Source organism: Hyla sarda, chromosome 1 (assembly GCF_029499605.1).
Source record: "Hyla sarda isolate aHylSar1 chromosome 1, aHylSar1.hap1, whole genome shotgun sequence".
Taxonomy (NCBI): Eukaryota; Metazoa; Chordata; class Amphibia; order Anura; family Hylidae; genus Hyla; species Hyla sarda.
Genome location: NC_079189.1, coordinates 285,885,324 through 285,904,515, shown reverse-complemented (window position 1 = coordinate 285,904,515; position 19,192 = coordinate 285,885,324). Strand labels below are relative to the sequence as shown.

The window sequence follows — 19,192 nt, the reverse complement described above, 5'->3', positions numbered from 1 at the left end:
TACGTTGTATGCAGTAATACTTTCAAATACTTTTTAAATTTCTGCCTGCACTTTCAGATAGGAACAGAATGCATGTACTACCTACATGCCCTACTTTGGTTCACCATTTCACATATCCTATGGATACTGTAAGCCCCCACTTTTCTTCTGTTTCACCTGTTGAAATCTCTGTACACTCTCTGTACTTAAAATGCTAGCAGTTTTAACATGTATGTCCTTTTTTCACATTAATGTATATTTATATAATGTATAACTAAGGACAAACTCCTTTCTTGTATGTTTAAGGGTTGTAAGCCTGCTTAGCACCTTGTGCACAGGCCGTTCTACAAAAAAGGTGAGGCCTATTGTCTTCTCTATATACTCGAACCTAAAGGAGTACATGTTGTGGTAAAAAGAAAAAAAGTTAAGGAAATAATGTGGGGTGTTCCGATACTTATCCTGTGGATAGGGGCCAAATTGTGTTCCGCAATATACCCCTTAAAAGAAAGCCTAATCCAGGAATGCTAGGGAGACCCCTAGTGGTGAATTTTTTAAACGTAAAGTACACATGAAGGGATCCAAAATTTTTTATTAAATGGGCACTGTATTAAGTAAAAAAATTGATATGTTGTAGTACTTAAGTACTACAACATATCTCTAATATACTTTAATTAAAAAAAGTGATTTTAAACAAGCACGGCCCCGCTACCATCACCGCTAGCGGGGTCCCTGTGCCCACTAGCGGTGTCACAAGAATGCTGAGCGCGGCTCTGTTTCCCGTCCCTGTCAGGGTACGGGAACAGATTCAAAAGTCTTGCGCACTGCTAACGTAGTACTGCGCATGCGCAGTACTACGCAAATAGCGTAGGGCTAACGCCAGGCTCCTAGCGCTGCCTAAGTTAGCCCTACGCTATTTGCGTAGTGCTGTGCCTGCGCAGTACTACGTTAGCCGCGTGCGAGGCTTTTAAATCTATTCCCGTACCCTGAGACTCTCTATTAGATAAATAAAACACTCATGCATAGACGATGTGAGGGCGGAAGCAAGCGCCCAGCAGGGCATCAGTGACGTCACGCCTGCTGGGAAGCGCTGCTTCCTGCCCTGCTTTATAGAGCAGATTTAGAAGCACTAAATCTGCTCTATTAAAGCGATTAAACATTTTTTTGAAGCCAGGTAGGGCTAGATTACTACTAGGTAGGGACATATTAGATTATATAGTACTTGGTGGGAGCTACCCTTTAAAAGCAATTAGAAAGTTATTCATTAGGATTCGATTTTTAATATATAAAAAGTTTTATTTTATTTTTTTATTTTTTATCATCGGTACCCTTTAAAGACCAGTTACAATGTCCCGTTTAGAAAACCCTTAAAAACGTCCGTTAAAAAATCCCATTCAAGTCTATGGGATTTTTTGATTAATGTGGGGGAACTATATTGCCAACCTAATGTGGTGGGGGGGACTATACAGACAACCTAATGTGGGGGAACTATACTGCCAACACATTGAGGGGGGAACTATACTGCCAACCTAAAGTGGGGGAACTATACTGCCAACCTAATGTGGGGGGAACAATACAGCCTAATGTGGGGGGGCAACTATGCTGACAACCTAATGTGGGGGAACTACAACCTAAAGTGGGGGAAACTATACTGCCAACCTAATGTGGGGGAACAATACTGCCTACCTTATGTGGGGGAACTACAACCTAAAGTGGGGGAAACTATACTGCCAACCTAATGTGGGGGAACAATACTGCCTACCTTATGTGGGGGAACTACAACCTAAAGTGGGGGAAACTATACTGCCAACCTAATGTGGGGGAACTACAACCTAATGTGGGGGGAAACTACTATGTAATATGGGGGAATTATACTGCCTACCTAATGTGGGGGAACTACAATCTAATATGGGGGAATTATACTGCCTACCTAATGTGGGGGGAAACTACAATCTAATGTGGGGGGAAACTACAATCTAATATGGGGGAATTATACTGTCTACCTAATGTGGGGGAACTACAATCTAATATGGGGGTAATTATTCTGCCTACCCAATGTGGTGTAACTACAACCTAATGTGGGGGCAACTATGCGGACAACCTAATGTGGGGGAAACTATACTATCAACCTAATGTGGGGGAACTACAGCCTAATGTGGGGTGCAACTATGCTGACAACCTAATGTGGGGGAACTACAACCTGAAGTGGGGGAAACTATACTGCCAACCTAATGTGGGGGAACAATACTGCCTGCCTTATGTGGGGGAACTACAACCTTAAGTGGGGGAAACTATATTGCCAACCTAATGTGGGGGAACTACAACCTAATGTGGGGGGAAACTACTATCTAATATGGGGGAATTATACTGCCTACCTAATGTGGGGGAACTACAATCTAATATGGGGGTAATAATTCTGCCTACCTAATGTGGTGTAACTACAACCTGATGTGGGGGAAACTATGCGGACAACCTAATGTGGGTGAAACTATACTGCCAACCTAATGTGGGGGAATTACAACCTAATGTAGGGGGAACTATGCTGACAACCTACTGTGGGGGAACTATGCTAACTACCTATTGTGGGGGAACTATGCTGACAACCTAATGTGGGGGGAACTATGCTGAAAACCTAATGTGGGGGAATTACAACCTAAAGTGGGGGAAACTATACTGCCAACATAATGTGGGGGAACAATACTGCCTACCTTATGTGGGGGAACTACAACCTGAAGCGGGGGAAACTATACTGCCAACCTAATGTGGGGGAACTACAACCTAATGTGGGGGGAAACTACAATCTAATATGGGGGAATTATACTGCCTACCTAATGTGAGGGAACTACAATCTAATGTGGGGGTAATTATTCTGCCTACCTAATGTGGTGTAACTACAACCTAATGTGGTGTAACTACAACCTAATGTGGGGGAAACTATGCGGATAACCTAATGTGGGGGAAACTATACTGCCAACCTAATGTGGGGGAACTACAACCTAATGTGGGGGGAACTATGCTGACAACCTACTGTGGGGGAACTATGCTAACTACCTATTGTGGGGGAACTATGCTGACAACCTAATGTGGGGGGAACTATGCTGACAACCTAGTGTGGGGTAACTATGGTAAGGTACCGTATCACAGTAGAGGGGTAGTTTTATATGGCAAGTGTATCCCAAACTCTATATTTTAACTGTAAAAGTTGGGGGTCATCATATACGACGGAAAATACGGTACGTTGTATGCAGTAATACTTTTAAATACTTTTTAAATTTCTGCCTGCACTTTCAGATAGGAACAGAATGTACTACCTACATGCCCTACTTTGGTTCACCATTTCACATATCCTATGGATACTGTAAGCCCCCACTTTTCTTGTGTTTCACCTGTTGAAATCTCTGTACACTCTCTGTTCAGGCGTATAGTTACAACATGGGACGGGCACCAGAGGTTGGGGGTGCATGTGCCCCCTGGATGTGGAGTAAGGCTGGTGGAAGCTTTTTAATAGTTTTTAATGTGTTATATGTCCTTTTTGTCATGTTTAATTATAATTAAAGGAGATCTGCAGAATTAGACACAAGAGTCTGATGGTGGGGGGTCCGAACACTGGGACCCCCCATGATCTCCTGTATGAGGCCCTGGCTCTGCTGCGCCCCCCCCCCCCCCCCCGTCCAGGAGGCGTGTCAGCCGCAGCAGAATGCCCCGGACGACACCCCCCCCCCTTCTATTTATCTCTATGAGAGAGGTGAATATGCAGCATTCGTGCATCCCTGCCTCTCCCATAGAGCTGTATGGAGGGGGTCTGCAAGGATTACTTATATTAACCCTTCAGAGGTGATGGTGATATTAGTGTTTTCATCCTCTCCATGGAGCACAGCTGTTTCTCATTCTCTCCAGTTGAGGGGGTAGCACCAGGGCTGAGTTGTTTACCAGTAGTGCGCGCAGATCGGGGAGACGGACCAGGATTCTGCCGTGAAGCCGAAGCTCTAGGTTCCTTTGGTGCTGCTGAGGCTCTAGGTCTCTTTGGTGGTGGCGGTGGCAATTCCGCAGTCCTCTTCCGTGGCGCCTTAGACTTCCTGCTCCGGGAGGCGGGCTTTTCAGGCACTTTCATTATGAAAAGATCTGTTAAGACACAAGTACAGCCATGTAAGACTCAGGGACAGTTTAACTAAATCAGTAATAGGTTACACTGAGAGGACACGTGCTCCCAACCTCATGTCTACCGCTAAAGCATGCAGAAAAAACCCACACATGAAATACCCCACAATGACGTGATTGAGATGACTGTAACAGAGCACATGAAGTGAATGTATACACAAAATAAAGCCCTGTATGTAGATATATTTTCTGTAGGGTATTAGTGTCAGAAATGACTCTTGGATTTCTGATGTGGATTTTCATGTGTTAGAGATTTTGCCTCCGTTTTAGTTGTGGATTAGCCATATAGAATACAATAGGGATAATTTATGTCCTGGCTACCCAATGTGGTTTCCATGAGAAAATATGATAATAAGCAAAAAAAAATTTCTGCATAAAACTACAATCCTCAGTATGCCTCAACTGCAGCATCATACTGTAGGTGGCTGGGGTTTATATATGAGGAGCTGTGGTTGCAATAAAACTAATGGATGTGATGAGGGAACATAATTCAGGCAGTTATAGGAAAACTGATGCCCGTTCACCCACACTTAACCCGATACACCAGGTTATAGTGCGGGTGCCGGAATGCAGGTACGTATATACACATTTATCTGGTGTCAGGATGCCATTGTGGTACTTGTGACCGTTTGCAGGCATCCTCCATTGTATCCAATTTTTGCTGGGGATCGCCCTTAGCAACGGTTTACAAATGCAGGACCTCCGCCCCAGCAAAGGTGCACAACTGCACTTGGGGTTGAGTTTTCCTGCAATAACCATGTTCATGCAAATATAAGCCGTTATGTCTTTGCTTAAGGCTTATACTAATGCACCCTTTCATCTTGCTGGGTAGCATTAGGGTTTCACCTGTGAGGCCTGCTATAAATGAACCAACCAGGGTGGGGCTTGTAGCTTGTCTACTCCCTCCCATTGTATGTGTGCTTAGAGTCACACTGGAGGTGACTGAGGAGCAATCTGCAAGTCGGGTCTATGGCTGCCGTAATATGGTTCCTGGTTTTATTTATCTGGCCAGGTAGGTTAGTTGATAGGTCCCGCACGATTTGAGAAACCTTGGCGTGGTGTGCAGGCTCAAGTGTGTCCTTCATATAGGGTATGTATATAGGTCAGAAACCCTGCATCGGTCTCCTGTTCACCCGCGCTATAACTTGGTGTGTCTGGTTTAGTGTGGGTGAACGGGTGACAGTTTTCCTTTAACATTCCCCAATGCCGCCATAGATGCCAGCTACCAATGGGCTACAACTATGAGGTTAGAAGGAGTAAAGGGAACATAGTAAAGCTGTCTGCCTAAGGGTAGAGTCACACAGCGCACCAGCTTGGTATTTGACACTGCAGTGAAGCAGTTCACTATGCAAATGTTTTGAAGCCTCCTCAGTAACAGTAACCACAATCTGTAATATTACGGTACGGAAGGAGGGAGCTGCAGCTTCTCTCTAAGAAAGACTGTTGTGTGAGAAGAGACAAGGTATTAGATTTTACTCTGAGATCCCGAGGATTATTGTAAGATGTAGATAGGGAAAGGGTTGAGATATAGTAGACAAAAGCATAAATAACAGTGACACCTGATAGCCAAAGCTTGTATTACTCTAGATTTATCTGAGGGAGATTTTTAACCCCTTCATAACCAGGAAAATCTTTTTTTTCTGGCTCACGTTTTTCCTTACTTACTTTCTAAGTCTACTTTCACATTGCCGCTGGGCTCCGCCACAAACGGCCGTTAAGGCTTTTTTATTTTTCCTTAGTGTGACGGAGCCCAACGGGAAGCATAACATTCACTTGAATGGGATTCTCTGCATCCGGTATTGTGACCGCTATTCCGCCGGAAGATAGCTGAAGAAAAAGATGGCGCAAGCAAAAAATTTTCTACAAACACTGTAGAGCCAGTCCAGCACCGTACACCTGACCCAACGTCCAGCTAGCTGAAAGGCCTAAACAAATGTGGATCCTATCATGGGGTGCTATCCAAAATACAGATAAGGTCTCTGGAAATGTAGCAAAGCGTTCCCTGCCACAAGTCAAACCGTTAGTTTGGTCTCCTCCTGGCCTGGCAAGTGCGTAAGGGGCATAGCGATGCTCAGCTCCCAATGACGTTGTGCCTGCTGGGGAACGCCCACTTTCTCTCACACATTGTGAGCAAGGAGATAAGTATGTTACAGAGTTAGTTAAAGGGGTATTCCAGGCAAAAACTTTTTTTTTATATATCAACTGGCTCCGGAAAGTTAAACAGATTTGTAAATTACTTCTATTAAAAAAATCTTAATCCTTCCAATAGTTATTAGCTTCTGAAGTTTTCTGTCTAACTGCTCAATGATGATGTAACGTCCCGGGAGCTGTGCATGATGGGAGAATATCCCCATAGGAACTGCACAGCTTCTGGGACGTGAGTCATCAGAGAGCAGATAGACAGAAAACAACAACTCAACTTCAGAAGCTAATAACTATTTGAAGGATTAAGATTTTTTAATAGAAGTAATTTATAAATCTGTTTAACTTTCTGGAGCCAGTTGATATATAAAAAAAAGGTTTTGCCTGGAATATCCCTTTAAAGCTTGGAAAAAAAATTTAAGGGGAGGAGGCATGTTAGGAGAAGTTAGGGAATATAATCCAAGTTAGTTTAGAAAATATGGTTTGATGACAGGTACTCTTTAACAGTACTTTTGTGTAGTTCGTTCTTTTTGATCACTCTATTACTTTCTATTTGGGTTGTAATGTAACAAAAAATCAGCAATTTTGGTGTTTGGAATTTTTTCTGTTCACCATGCAGGATCAGAAACAATTTAATACAGTGATCCCTCAACTTACAATGTCCTCAACATACAATGGTTTCAACATACAGGGTGGGCCATTTGGATACACCTTAACCCCTTAAGGACTCAGGGTTTTTCCACTTTCGTTTTTTCCTCCTTACCTTTTAAAAATCATAACCCTTTCAATTTTCCACCTAAAAATCCATATTATGGCTTATTTTTTGCATCGCCAATTCTACTTTGCAGTGACATTAGTCATTTTACCCAAAAATGCACGGCGAAACGGAAAAAAAAAATCATTGTGCGCCAAAATCGAAGAAAAAATGCCATTTTGTAACTTTTGTGGGCTTCCGTTTCTACGCAGTGCATATTTCGGTAAAAGTTACACCTTATCATTATTCTGTAGGTCCATACGGTTAAAATGATACCCTACTTATATAGGTTTGATTTTGTCGCACTTCTGGAAAAAATCATAACTTCATGCAGGAAAATTTATACGTTTAAAATTGTCATCTTCTGACCCCTATAACTTTTTTATTTTTCCACGTACAGGGCGGTATGAGGACTCATTTTTTGCGCCGTGCTCTGAAATTTTTATCGGTATGATTTTTGTTTTGATCGGACTTTTTGATCACGTTTTATTCATTTTTTTATGGTATAAAAAGTGACCAAAAAATGCGCTTTTTTTGACTTGCGGTTTAATTAATTATATATTTTTTATAGTTCGGACATTTACGCACGCGGCGATACCACATACGTTTATTTTTATTTTTTTTTACACTTATTTTTTTTATGGGAAAAGGGGGGGTGATTCAAACTTTTATTAGGGAAGGGGTTAAATGACCTTTATTAACACTTTTTTTTTATAACACTGCACACACTGATCTCTCATGCTGATCACTGGCGTGTATTAACACGCCTGTGATCAGTGTTATCGGCGCTTGACTGCTCCTGCCTGGATCTCAGGCACGGAGCAGTCATTCGCCGATCGGACACCGAGGAGGCAGGTAAGGGCACTCCCGGTGTCCTGTCAGCTGTTCGGGATGCCGCGATTTCACCGCGGCGGTCCCGAACAGCCCGACTGAGCAGCCGGGTCACTTTCATTTTAGAAGCGGCGGTCAGCTTTGACCGCCGCTTCTAAAGGGTTAATACCGCACATCGCCGCGATCGGCGATGTGTGGTATTAGCCGCGGGTCCCGGCCGTTGATGAGCGCCGGGACCTACGCAATATGATGCGGGATCGCGCGGCGATCCCGCTTCATATCGCGGGAGCCGGCGCAGGATGTAAATATACGTCCTGCGTCGTTAAGGGGTTAATAAAAATGGGAATGGTTGGTGATATTAACTTCCTGTTTGTGGCACATTAGTATATGTGAGGTAGGGCGGAAACTTGGGGGAAAGATGGGTGGTGACCATTTTGAAGTCGGCCATTTTGAATCCAACTTTTGTTTTTTCAATAGGAAGAGGGTCATGTGACACATCAAACTTATTGGGAATTTCACAAGAAAAACAATGATGTGCTTGGTTTTAACATAACTTTATTCTTTCATGAGTTATTTACAAGTTTCTGACCACTTATAAAATATGATCAATGTGCTGCCCATTGTGTTAGATTGTCAATGGAACCCTCTTTTCCCACTCTTCACACACTGATAGCAACACCGCAGGAGAAATGCTAGCACAGGCTTCCAGTATCTGTAGTTTCAGGTGCTGCACATCTCGTATCTTCACAGTATAGACAATTACCTTCAGATGACCCCAAAGATAAAAGTCTAAGGGGGTCAGATCGGGAGACCTTGGGGCCATTCAACTGGCCCACGATGACCAATCCACTTTCCAGGAAACTGTTCATCTAGGAATGCCCGGACCCGGCACGTTCCCTGAGTTTTTCCAGAAAGTTGGTGCACCACCACATTATGGTTGTGTCACGCCCCCTCCCATAGGCTTGCATTGAGGAGCGCAGCGTGACGTCACACGGGGGCGGAGGCGTGACATCACACGCCGTCTGCCCTGTGGTCGCCGGTAATCAGACCCAGAGCGAACACGCTTCGGGGACTGATTATAAACGGGGTGCCGCGTGCAAGATCACGGGGTTCCCCAGCGGCGGGACTCCCGCGATCAGGCATCTTATCCCCTATCCTTTGGATAGGAGATAAGATGTCTAAGCACCAGAGTACCCCTTTAAAACCAAGCACATCATTGTTTTTCTTGTGAAATTCCCACTAAGTTTGATGTGTCACATGACCCTCTTCCTATTGAAAAAAAGTTGGATTCAAAATGGCCGACTTGAAAATGGCCGCCATGGTCACCACCCATCTTGAAAAGTTTAACCCCTCACATATACTATTGTGCCACAAACAGGAAGTCAGTATCACCAACCATTCCCATTGTATTAAGGTGTATCCATATAAATGGCCCACCCTGTACACTCTGGGCCATTGTAACTTGAGACCAGACTCAGCATACAATGCTACGGACAGTCTAGATCTGCGAAACATCTAAGTGGCTGGAAGAACCAACCAATTAGAATGGCAATTCACTCATAAAACACCTGTATTACTGAAGCGTATGCACTGAAATCCTGTCTGGTAGCGCCTCCTACAGTACAGGGAGGTATTACATGTTCTCTACTACTTTTAACCTATGCCACAGTTAGCTGCTCCTTTGGACACCAGGTGAGGGCAGCTCCATTTTACTTTTTAGGACACTGGCCCAGATTTATCCATCTGTTTGAGAGAAAATGTGGAGGGATTTTCCCACAGCAACCAATCACAGCTCAGCTTTCACATTACCAAAGCTCATTAGCAGAGCTGTGATTGGTTGCTATGGGAAAATCCCAAGAAGCTCCTGTCCTCTACATAGACAGTGATTTACAGCACCAGCAGCTCTTTCTTACTTTTATATGTAAGGACTTGCTTTATCTATATTAGTTATCAACTTACTTTTCTTTAATCCTCACTTCTTCCTATTTTTTGATGACATTTTGGTGGCTTCAGAACCAATTACCAGGTTCCATTAAAATGGTTTCAACATTCAATGGTTGTCCTGGAACCAATTAATATTGTAACTTGAGGGATCACTGTAATTCGGACAATATATTAAATCTTATTTTTAAAAACATTTTTTTTCCAACACACTTTTTGGCCATCATTAGATGGCTTACATAGATCAATGTAATGCTATTGCATTGCTCCATGAAATCTGTGCTCGATTGCTAAGGGCTGCCTTAAGCAATCACACATTCAGGGAAGACACAGACCAGGTAAGGCCTTGGGCTTCCCTAGCAACCCGTAGATTACTTCGCGGTGGGGGCTATGGGACCACTAGACACCAGGGAACAGCAGCATTTAATGTTTAAACACTGTGTTCTATACAGACTACGGCATTTTATCAGTTAACCCCTTCCAGCTATAGGACATATGCATACGTCCCAGCAACCGACATGTTCGCGCACTGTGACGTATGCATATGTCCACGCGGGCAGCTTAGGAGTTCGCTGGCGGGACCTGGCTGTCAATCACAGCCGTGGACCCGCCGCAGCTGCCGGGGCCGCGATCAAGCCTGTCCCAGCAGCATTAACCCCACAGATGCCGTGATCACAGAATGTATGGTGTTAAAAGGGGGCTCCCCCTGTTCACCAACAGCGGCGCTGCAATAAGATCGCAGGTCGCCGTTGGTTGCTATGGCAGCAGGTGGTCAGATGATGACCTCTTGTCTGCTAGCTACGGAAGCCTGTGGAATCCAGCCACAGGCTGTACTGTTTGCAGCTGATCAGGTCATACTGTGCTGCAGTACAAATGTATTGCAGCATAATTTAACCTGTAATAAGTATAACATCACTTTTATCGCACAGTGAACACCATAGGAAAAAACTTTTTTTAATAAAAATGCTTTGTGCAGTGGTCAACACATGCCCCCCCTCCCCCCCGCAATCTGAAACTTATCCCCTATGCTTAGGATAGGGGATACATTTTTCAGGACTGGACTACTCCTTTAATGTGACACGTGTCAAAAAAAAAAAAAAAAAGAGCCTGGTCATTAAGGTAAAAAATGGGTCCATATTTAAGGGGTTAAATGACAGACATCGGAGCGATCTCCGCGGTCCGTCATTACCGGCAGGTGACAGCTGCTGATAGCAGTGGCCATCTCCCAGTTATGACGGGGAAGAGACCCGTGGGCCCGTGCCATGTCCGCTCACCCAACCCATGCCGTACATGTCTGTCATGGGTCGGGAAGGGGTAAAAACTGATTCAAAGGCAAAATGGAGCAGTCATCCATAGCAACCAATTAGGATCCGGTAAGTGTAGAGGGGTGATATGGTGCAGAAGCTGAGCCCACTCCACACGCGGTGTGTGCCTGGTGTTTATTATAGGTTAACCCCTTAGATGACATTGTAGCAACTGCAGCACCAAGAGGTTATCTGAGGTGTCAGTCCTGTCAAGGATCTTATCGCTATCATCACAAAGTGGGTACAACTGAGATCTCCTGCTCTACACAGGCTGTACTAGGAGATTGGAGGTTTAAAAGTACACTATTAGAAATACACTATTAGAAATAAAAAAATAAAAACACATTTCTCTCCCTTTTTTATATTATAGAAGAAAAAAAAACATTAAAAATCTCACCCTTTCTCCTTTTTTGAACTAAAACAATAGATAAAATTAACATTTCTATCTGATATCTCCTCACGTACAAAGGTTTCAAACTCTTCAAATATAATATTATTGATCCTCACATGGTAAATGCCTTAATGATCAAAAAGTCCCATCTACCCCAAAAGGATGCCGGTAAAAACTACAGATCACGGCAACAAACAAAAAAATAAAATCACCAATCACACCTGTCATGTCTTATAAATGAAAAAAAAGAAAAGTTATTGGGGTCAGAATGCAGCGAGACAAAGGTTTTTATTTGCTGCCTCACAACCTGACTTTGCTCAGAAGGTACATCACGTGACTGGCTTTGCAGCAGACCATTAGGCGGTCAGTGGAGTTGAGTCATGTGACAACGTAAGAGTGGTATTTCTAGTACCAGCTCCCCTAAACCCCACGGTGCATCTCTCCATCACCAGCCTTGTATTGGAAATGTTCACCTGTACGAAATACAGTAGAACACTGGGAAAATTTATCAAAACCTGAGTAGAGGAAGAGTGATGCCATTCACCATAGCAACCAGACTGAATAGCAATTGACCATAGCAACCTTGTCTCTCCAGTGGTCTGTCCGGGAATGAAGGGCGATACTGGTCATGGTGGCACCATAGCAGAGCGCACAAATAAATGTACACAGGACCCTATCACGTCAGCCTCACCCACCACACGTGACACAGAAAGACTATATAAGGGGTTAACACTCTAATCGGAGCACAATCTACTTGTCCTAGTACACAAAGGAATTTTAACCAAAATAGCAAGTAAATAAGGTCTTTATTAGTTTATTTAGTCCCCCCCCCTATAATAACCATAACTGTTTTATTTTTCCCTCTACAGACCCATATGGGGCTTTTTTTTTGGCAGGACCAACTGTAATGACATCTTTCATTTTTCCCTAACATATGTTCCGAAAAAATAAAAATAAATTGGGACGTGAATAAATGTAGTTTGGCTAATTTGGGGGTTTCCTTTTTTTACGCCCTTCACCTTGTGGTCAAACATGTTATTGTGATATTTTAGGTCGACTTGATTACAGCAATACCACATTTGTATCATTTCAGTCATGTGTTACTAAAAAGTTTATAATGTTTTTAAAATTTGTATTTTTTTATTGCCATCTGCTGTTTGTATCGGTACCATTTTAGTATTGATCGGATTTTTTGATTGCTTTTAACTTAATTTTTTCTGTTCTGAAAAAATGCAATTCTAAGTTTGGTATTTTCTTACGTTAACGCCATTGACTTTACAGGATATATGATGTAATACCAATTAGGTTTATTCTTATCTTGTTTACATGCTTTTATATGAAACATGTGAAAAGTGGGGTGATATGAACTTTTATCATGGAAGGGGTTAATGTATGTGTTTTAACCCATTAACGACCAAGGACATAAATGTACGTCCTGGTGTGGAGTTAATTTGCGCACCCGGACGTACATTTACGTCCTGTACATGACCACGAGCATCAGAGGGATGAACGGGTCATGTGCGGCAGATCCCGGCTGCTGATAGCAGCCAGGGACCCAACGGTAATGGCCGACATTCGCGATCACCCGGATGTCTGCCATTAACCCCTCAGATGCCGTGATCAATATAGATCACGGCATCTGCGGCAGCGCGGCTACATTTTATGCTGATCTGATCGTCTGCGGCACAGCCACAGGGATCAGATCAGCTAACAAGGCAGACAGAGGTCCCCTCACCTGCCTCCACCCCCTTCTTCTGCTCTAGTCTGAGATCAAGCAGACGATCGCCGATAACACCGATCAGTCCTATGCATAGCACTGAATAATATTAGAAATCAAATGATTGCTATAAATAGTCCCCTATGGGGACATAAAGTGTAAAAAATAAAAAGCAGTAAAAAAAAAAACTTGACAAATCCCCTCCCCAATAAAAATGTAAAATGTCCCTTTTTCCTATTTTACCCCCAATAAACATATTTGGTATCACCACATGCGTGAATGTACGAACTATTAAATTATTATGTTAATGATCCCATACAGTGAATGGGCGTGAACATTAAAAAAAGGTCCAAAATTGCAGCTTTTTTGTCAAATTTTATTTAAAAAAGAAATTAATAAAAATTATAAAACGTTCTATACACAAATGTGGTATGAAAGTACAGATCACCGTGCAAAAAATGAGCCTTCATACCGCCGCTTATAAGGAAAAATGAAAGTTATAGGTTGTCAAAATAGAGATATTTTAAAAGGACTAATTTGGTTAAAAAGTTTACTTTTTTTTTGTGCAACAATAATCTAAAAGTATGCAATCATGGGTATCATTTAAATCTTATTGACTCAAAGAATAAAGAACACATGTCATTTTTACCATAAATTGGACAGCATGAAATCGAAACCTTCCAAAATTTGCGGTTTTCTTTTTAATTTCTCCACACATAGTATTTTTTATGGTAAAATTAATGATTTCATTACAAAGGACAACTGGTCGCGTAAAAGACAAGCCCTCATACTAGTCTGTGGATGAAAAAATAAGAGTTACGATTTTTAGAAGGCGAGGTGGAAAAAGCAAAAAATGCAATAGTAAAATTGGCCTTAAAGGGGTAGTCCAGTAGTGAAAAACGTATCCCCTATCCCAGTGATGGCGAACCTATGGCACGCGTGCCACAGGTGGCACCCGAGCCCCCTCTGTGGGCACATGCCCATAGTTCGCCACCAGCCCATTCGGGACATCCCTGTGTCCCGAAAGATCTCTTCAGGACACAAGGATGTCCCTGTTACCTCTCTGCGGCCCCGTGTAAACTTTAAAAACGCAGGGCCGCCGGGAGGTAGCGCACGCAGGGACGTCACTGACGTCCTGTGCGTGCGCCCATAGCAACAGCCGAGTGGAGCGGAGCATCGAGGAGGAGGACGCGCGGGCATGATAAGAAAATCGATATTGGTCGATCCCTACTACATAGACCAGTCTTTCCCAAGCAGGGAGCCTCCAGCTATTGCAAAACTACAACATGCTGGGAGTTGTAGTTTTGCAACAGCTGGAGGCTCCCTGCTTGGGAAACACTGACATAGACAGTGATTTACAGCTCCCAGCAGATCTGTCTTACTTTTATATGTAAGGACTTGCTTTATCTATATTAGTTATCTACTAATTTTTCTTCAATCATCACTTTTTCCTATTTTTGGATGACATTTTGGTGCCTTTAGAACCAATTACCAGGTTACCAGAGTAATGGTCTCAACATACAATGGTTTCAACATACAATGGTCGTCCCGGAACCAATTAATATTGTAACTTGAGGGACCACTGTATACTGCACCTAATGTGGGGGGGAACTATACTGCACCTAATGCGGGAGGAACTATACTGCACGTAATGTGGGGGGAACTATACTACACCTAATGTGGGGGGGAACTATACTGCACCTAATGTGTGGCACCATATTGCCAACCTAATGTAGAGGAACTATACTGCCAACCTAATGTGGGGGAACTATACTGCCAACCTAATGTGGGGGAACTATACTGCCAACCTAACATGGGGGGAACTATACTGCCAACCTAACGTGGGGGGGAACTATACTGCCAACCTAACGTGGGGGGGACTATACTGCACCTAATGTGGGGAAAAATATTGCCAACCTAATGTGGGGGAACTATACTGCCACAACCTAATGTGGGGGAACAATTTTTCACCTAATGTGGGGGAACTATACTGCCAACCTAATGTGGGGGAACTATACTGTACTGCCAACCTAATGTGGGGGGACTATACTGCCAACCTAATGTGGGGGGACTATACTGCCAACCTAATGTGGGGGGACTATACTGCCAACCTAATGTGGGGGAACATATTGCCAACCTAATGTGGGGGAACATATTGCCAACCTAATGTGGGGGAACATATTGCCAACCTAATGTGGGGGGAACTATACTGCCAACCTAATGTGGGGGGAACTATACTGCCAACCTAATGTGGGGGAACTATACTGCCAACCTAATGTGGGGGGAACTATACTGCCAACCTAATGTGGGGGGAACTATACTGCCAACCTAATGTGGGGGGAACTATACTGCCAACCTAATGTGGGGGGAACTATACTGCCAACCTAATGTGGGGGGAACTATACTGCCAACCTAATGTGGGGGGAACTATACTGCTAACCTAATGTGGGGGGAACTATACTGCCAACCTAATGTGGGGGGGGGGAACTATACTGCCAACCTAATGTGGGGGGGGGGAACTATACTGCCAACCTAATGTGGGGGGGAACTATACTGCCAACCTAATGTGGGGGGGGAACTATACTGCCAACCTAATGTGGGGGGGGAACTATACTGCCAACCTAATGTGGGGGGGAACTATACTGCCAACCTAACGTGGGGGGGAACTATACTGCCAACCTAACGTGGGGGGGAACTATACTGCCAACCTAACGTGGGGGGGAACTATACTGCACCTAACGTGGGGGGAAATATTGCCAACCTAATGTGGGGGGAACTATACTGCCAACCTAATGTGGGGGGAACTATACTGCCAACCTAACATGGGGGGGGGAACTATACTGCCAACCTAACATGGGGGGGGAACTATACTGCCAACCTAACATGGGGGGGAACTATACTGCACCTAATGTGGGGGGAAATATTGCCAACCTAATGTGGGGGAACTATACTGCCACAACCTAATGTGGGGGAACTATACTGCACCTAATGTGGGGGAACTATACTGCACCTAATGTGGGGGAACTATACTGTACCTAATGTGGGGGAACTATACTGTAGAACTGCAACGATTAATAGATAAACCGATTAAATTTGATAACTGAATTCGTTGTCGACGAATCCCGTTATCGAATAATCGCCCGATGCATTGTCCGTGGCGGCAGTGAATGAATGAAGCTGACATGTCCCACATGTAGGATTCATTCACCGCCACCGCCCGACATGTCCCTGCTGCTGCTCTTCTTCTAGCGCAATTAGCGCAGCGCCAGGACATGTCTATTCTTTCCTGCTCATCTCTGTACCCGATGGAGATGAGCAGCAGAGAATAGACATGTCCTGGCACTGCGCTAATTGCGCTAGCAGTAGAGCAGCAGCAGGGATATATCGGGCGGCGGTGAATGGAAGTATCGGGCCAATACTAGCAATTTGCATGGTATCGAGGACTCGTTCAGTGTCCCCGATACCAGCTTCTCCCGTCCCATGGAGGAGCATGTGACATACATGTCACTCCACCTCCTCCCAGCGTAACGCTAAGGAGGAAGCAGAGTGACGTGTATTTCACATGCTCCTCCATAGGACGACATGATGCGGACGAGAGAACGGGGCAGAGGACAGCCGCAGGTGAGTGCTGTCTACAAGGGTGGGGGCTGCAGTCTACTGGAGGGGCTGCTACTAATGACTTCTACACACGGGGGGGGGGGGATCTGCAGAGCATTGCACCCTAGTATCATCTACAGACACTAGGATGCAATGCTCTGCACATAGCCCCATGTGTATAGTAGTGTAAGTGTGTACTACATGCACACTGCTATACACATGGTGGTATGTGCAGAGCATTGCATCCTAGTGTATACTACAGACACAAGGGTGCAACGCTACTGCCCACCTAATGTGGGGAAACTATACTGCCAACCTAATGTGGGGGACCTGTACTGCCAACCTAATGTGGGGGAACTGTAAACTATCAAAAAAAAAAAAGTTTGGATCATTGAACTCTGTTGTTGAGTTCTTCTTTTAAAACAAAATAAGTTAGTTATGGCAACAGTATGCATTGTTTTTTTCTAAACTTAAACCTCAGTATTTAATTGCTGTGCTGGCACTTTGAGGTAAAAAAAAAAGTTGACATGCATTACAGTTTGGGCACAAAAAGGTTCGCCATCACTGCCCTATCCTAAGGATAGGAGATAAGTTTCAGATCGTGTGGGGTCCAACCGCTGGGGCCCTCCACGATCTCTCACCACTGGATATCTCCTTTAAAGTCAAAAGGGACTTGGTCCTTAAGGGGTTAAATCTATTTTTTTTTTTTTTACACTAAAGGGACATCTGCAGCAAAAAACAACTTATCCCCTATAGGGGATAAGTGTTCAATCGTGGGAGGTCCTAACACTGGCACCGCCAAGGCCCTTTCATGCAGGAGGCATGCCGGCTGTAGCGTGACCTTGCGGCCGACACACCACCTCCATGTAGTTCTATGGGAGAGGCAGTGTTCGTGCCTCCCAGTCTCTCCCATAGAACTGTATAGGGAGGGGGCGTACCGCCAACCTCAGAGAGGTCGACACTAAGAACATTAGCCGCTCATATAGAGCAGCAATGCGGGGCCCCATTTGGGAGATTGCAGGGTACCAGTCGGACCCCCCCACGATTAAACACTTATTCCCAATCCTGTGGATAGGGGATACGTTTTTTTTTTGCTGCAGATGTCATTTAAAGGAAGAATCAATAGATTCCTCATACAGAACAATGAAGTTCCATAGAACTCCACTAATCTGTGTGATCATTGAGCCTGGTCCAGATCCATGGGATGAGAGGTAGCCCTCCTGGCTACCTGTACAGTATAGTGGATGTAAAGGGTTAGTAGTGGACTATTTGCTGGAGCTGGGGGCTCTGGCTATGGGGCGGGCACGAGTCAGGAGCCGGCGTCTCACAATTAGAGGTCCGGTGTGATGAGAGAACTGCGTCCATTCTGCACCTCACACCGGCCCTGCTTACCCGATACAGGGCTAATGTACCTGCCTGGTGCCCGGAACTTCATGTCCGGCCGATAGGATTTCCATTGCGCATTAAAAAAAGAGAAAAGATCCCTAAAATGGTCACGTGCGTCTTACAGCCCGCGCTTTTCCTCCCTCTGTAGCTGACGCAGGCCACGTGCTGTGAGCAGACCCTTGTTCTGTGACCCTTGTACGGTGCTCGTTCGGCCCGTGAGTAATGCTGGGAGTTGTAGTGCCACAATCGCGCACTGCTCTACAGGGTAGTAAGGTAGGAGGACGGCTCGTCAGTCCGTCACACCGTATACAGGGCTCCCCACCCTGCGGTCATACCTCTACCGACCCCCGTACCAGTCTCGTACTTCACTGTTCGCTGTACCGGTATGAGGTGAAAATTTGCGCCCCCGTGTAGATGTGCGTCTGCTCTTCCCCCAGCTCTCCAAAGATTACCGAAGCTGGGGGAGGGCGGAGCAAGGGGTGAGAGGAGGTGCATGTCCCCTCCCTCAGCTACGCAGTTCTGCACGGGGAGAGAGTACACGCCCCCTCCCTCAGCTCGGGATGAAAAAAGCCACAGCAGGGGGAGATTTATAGACTGCAGGGGCTGGGAATAAATCTGGGACTGGGGAGGATTTCTATGTGAGGGGGCACATGCTGGGAGTTGTAGTCCCTGTTATGTGTATGTATTCTAGTGGTCCCCAACCAGGGAATGCTGGGAGTTGTAGTCCCTGTTATGTGTGCATGCTAGTGGTCCCCAACCAGGGGATTCTGGGAGTTGTAGTCCCTGTTATGTGTGTGTGTATGCTAGTGGTTCCCAACCAGGGGATGCTGGGAGTTGTAGTCCCTGTTGTGTGTGTATATGCTAGTGGTCCCCAACCAGGGAATGCTGGGAGTTGTAGTCCTTGTTATGTGTATGTATGCTAGTGGTTCCCAACCAGGGGTTGCTGGGAGTTGTAGTCCCTGTTATATGTGTGTGTATGCTAGTGGTTCCCAACC

General features: G+C 44.8%; 1 protein-coding gene across 1 annotated transcript in view; it reads right to left on the bottom strand.

The window, feature by feature from the left end:
* Positions 1-18,634, bottom strand: part of LOC130369308 (histone H3-like centromeric protein A) — a 38,745-nt gene extending 20,111 nt beyond the window's left edge. Inside the window, exons 1-2 of the mRNA XM_056574402.1 lie at positions 18,533-18,634; positions 3,907-4,098 (exon numbers count right to left, since the gene is read on the bottom strand). Of these exons, the coding sequence (XP_056430377.1) occupies positions 3,907-4,087 (181 nt within the window). The 5' untranslated portion in view covers positions 4,088-4,098; positions 18,533-18,634. The remainder of the gene's footprint in view (positions 1-3,906; positions 4,099-18,532) is intronic.
* Between the last annotated feature and the right edge of the window lie 558 nt (positions 18,635-19,192).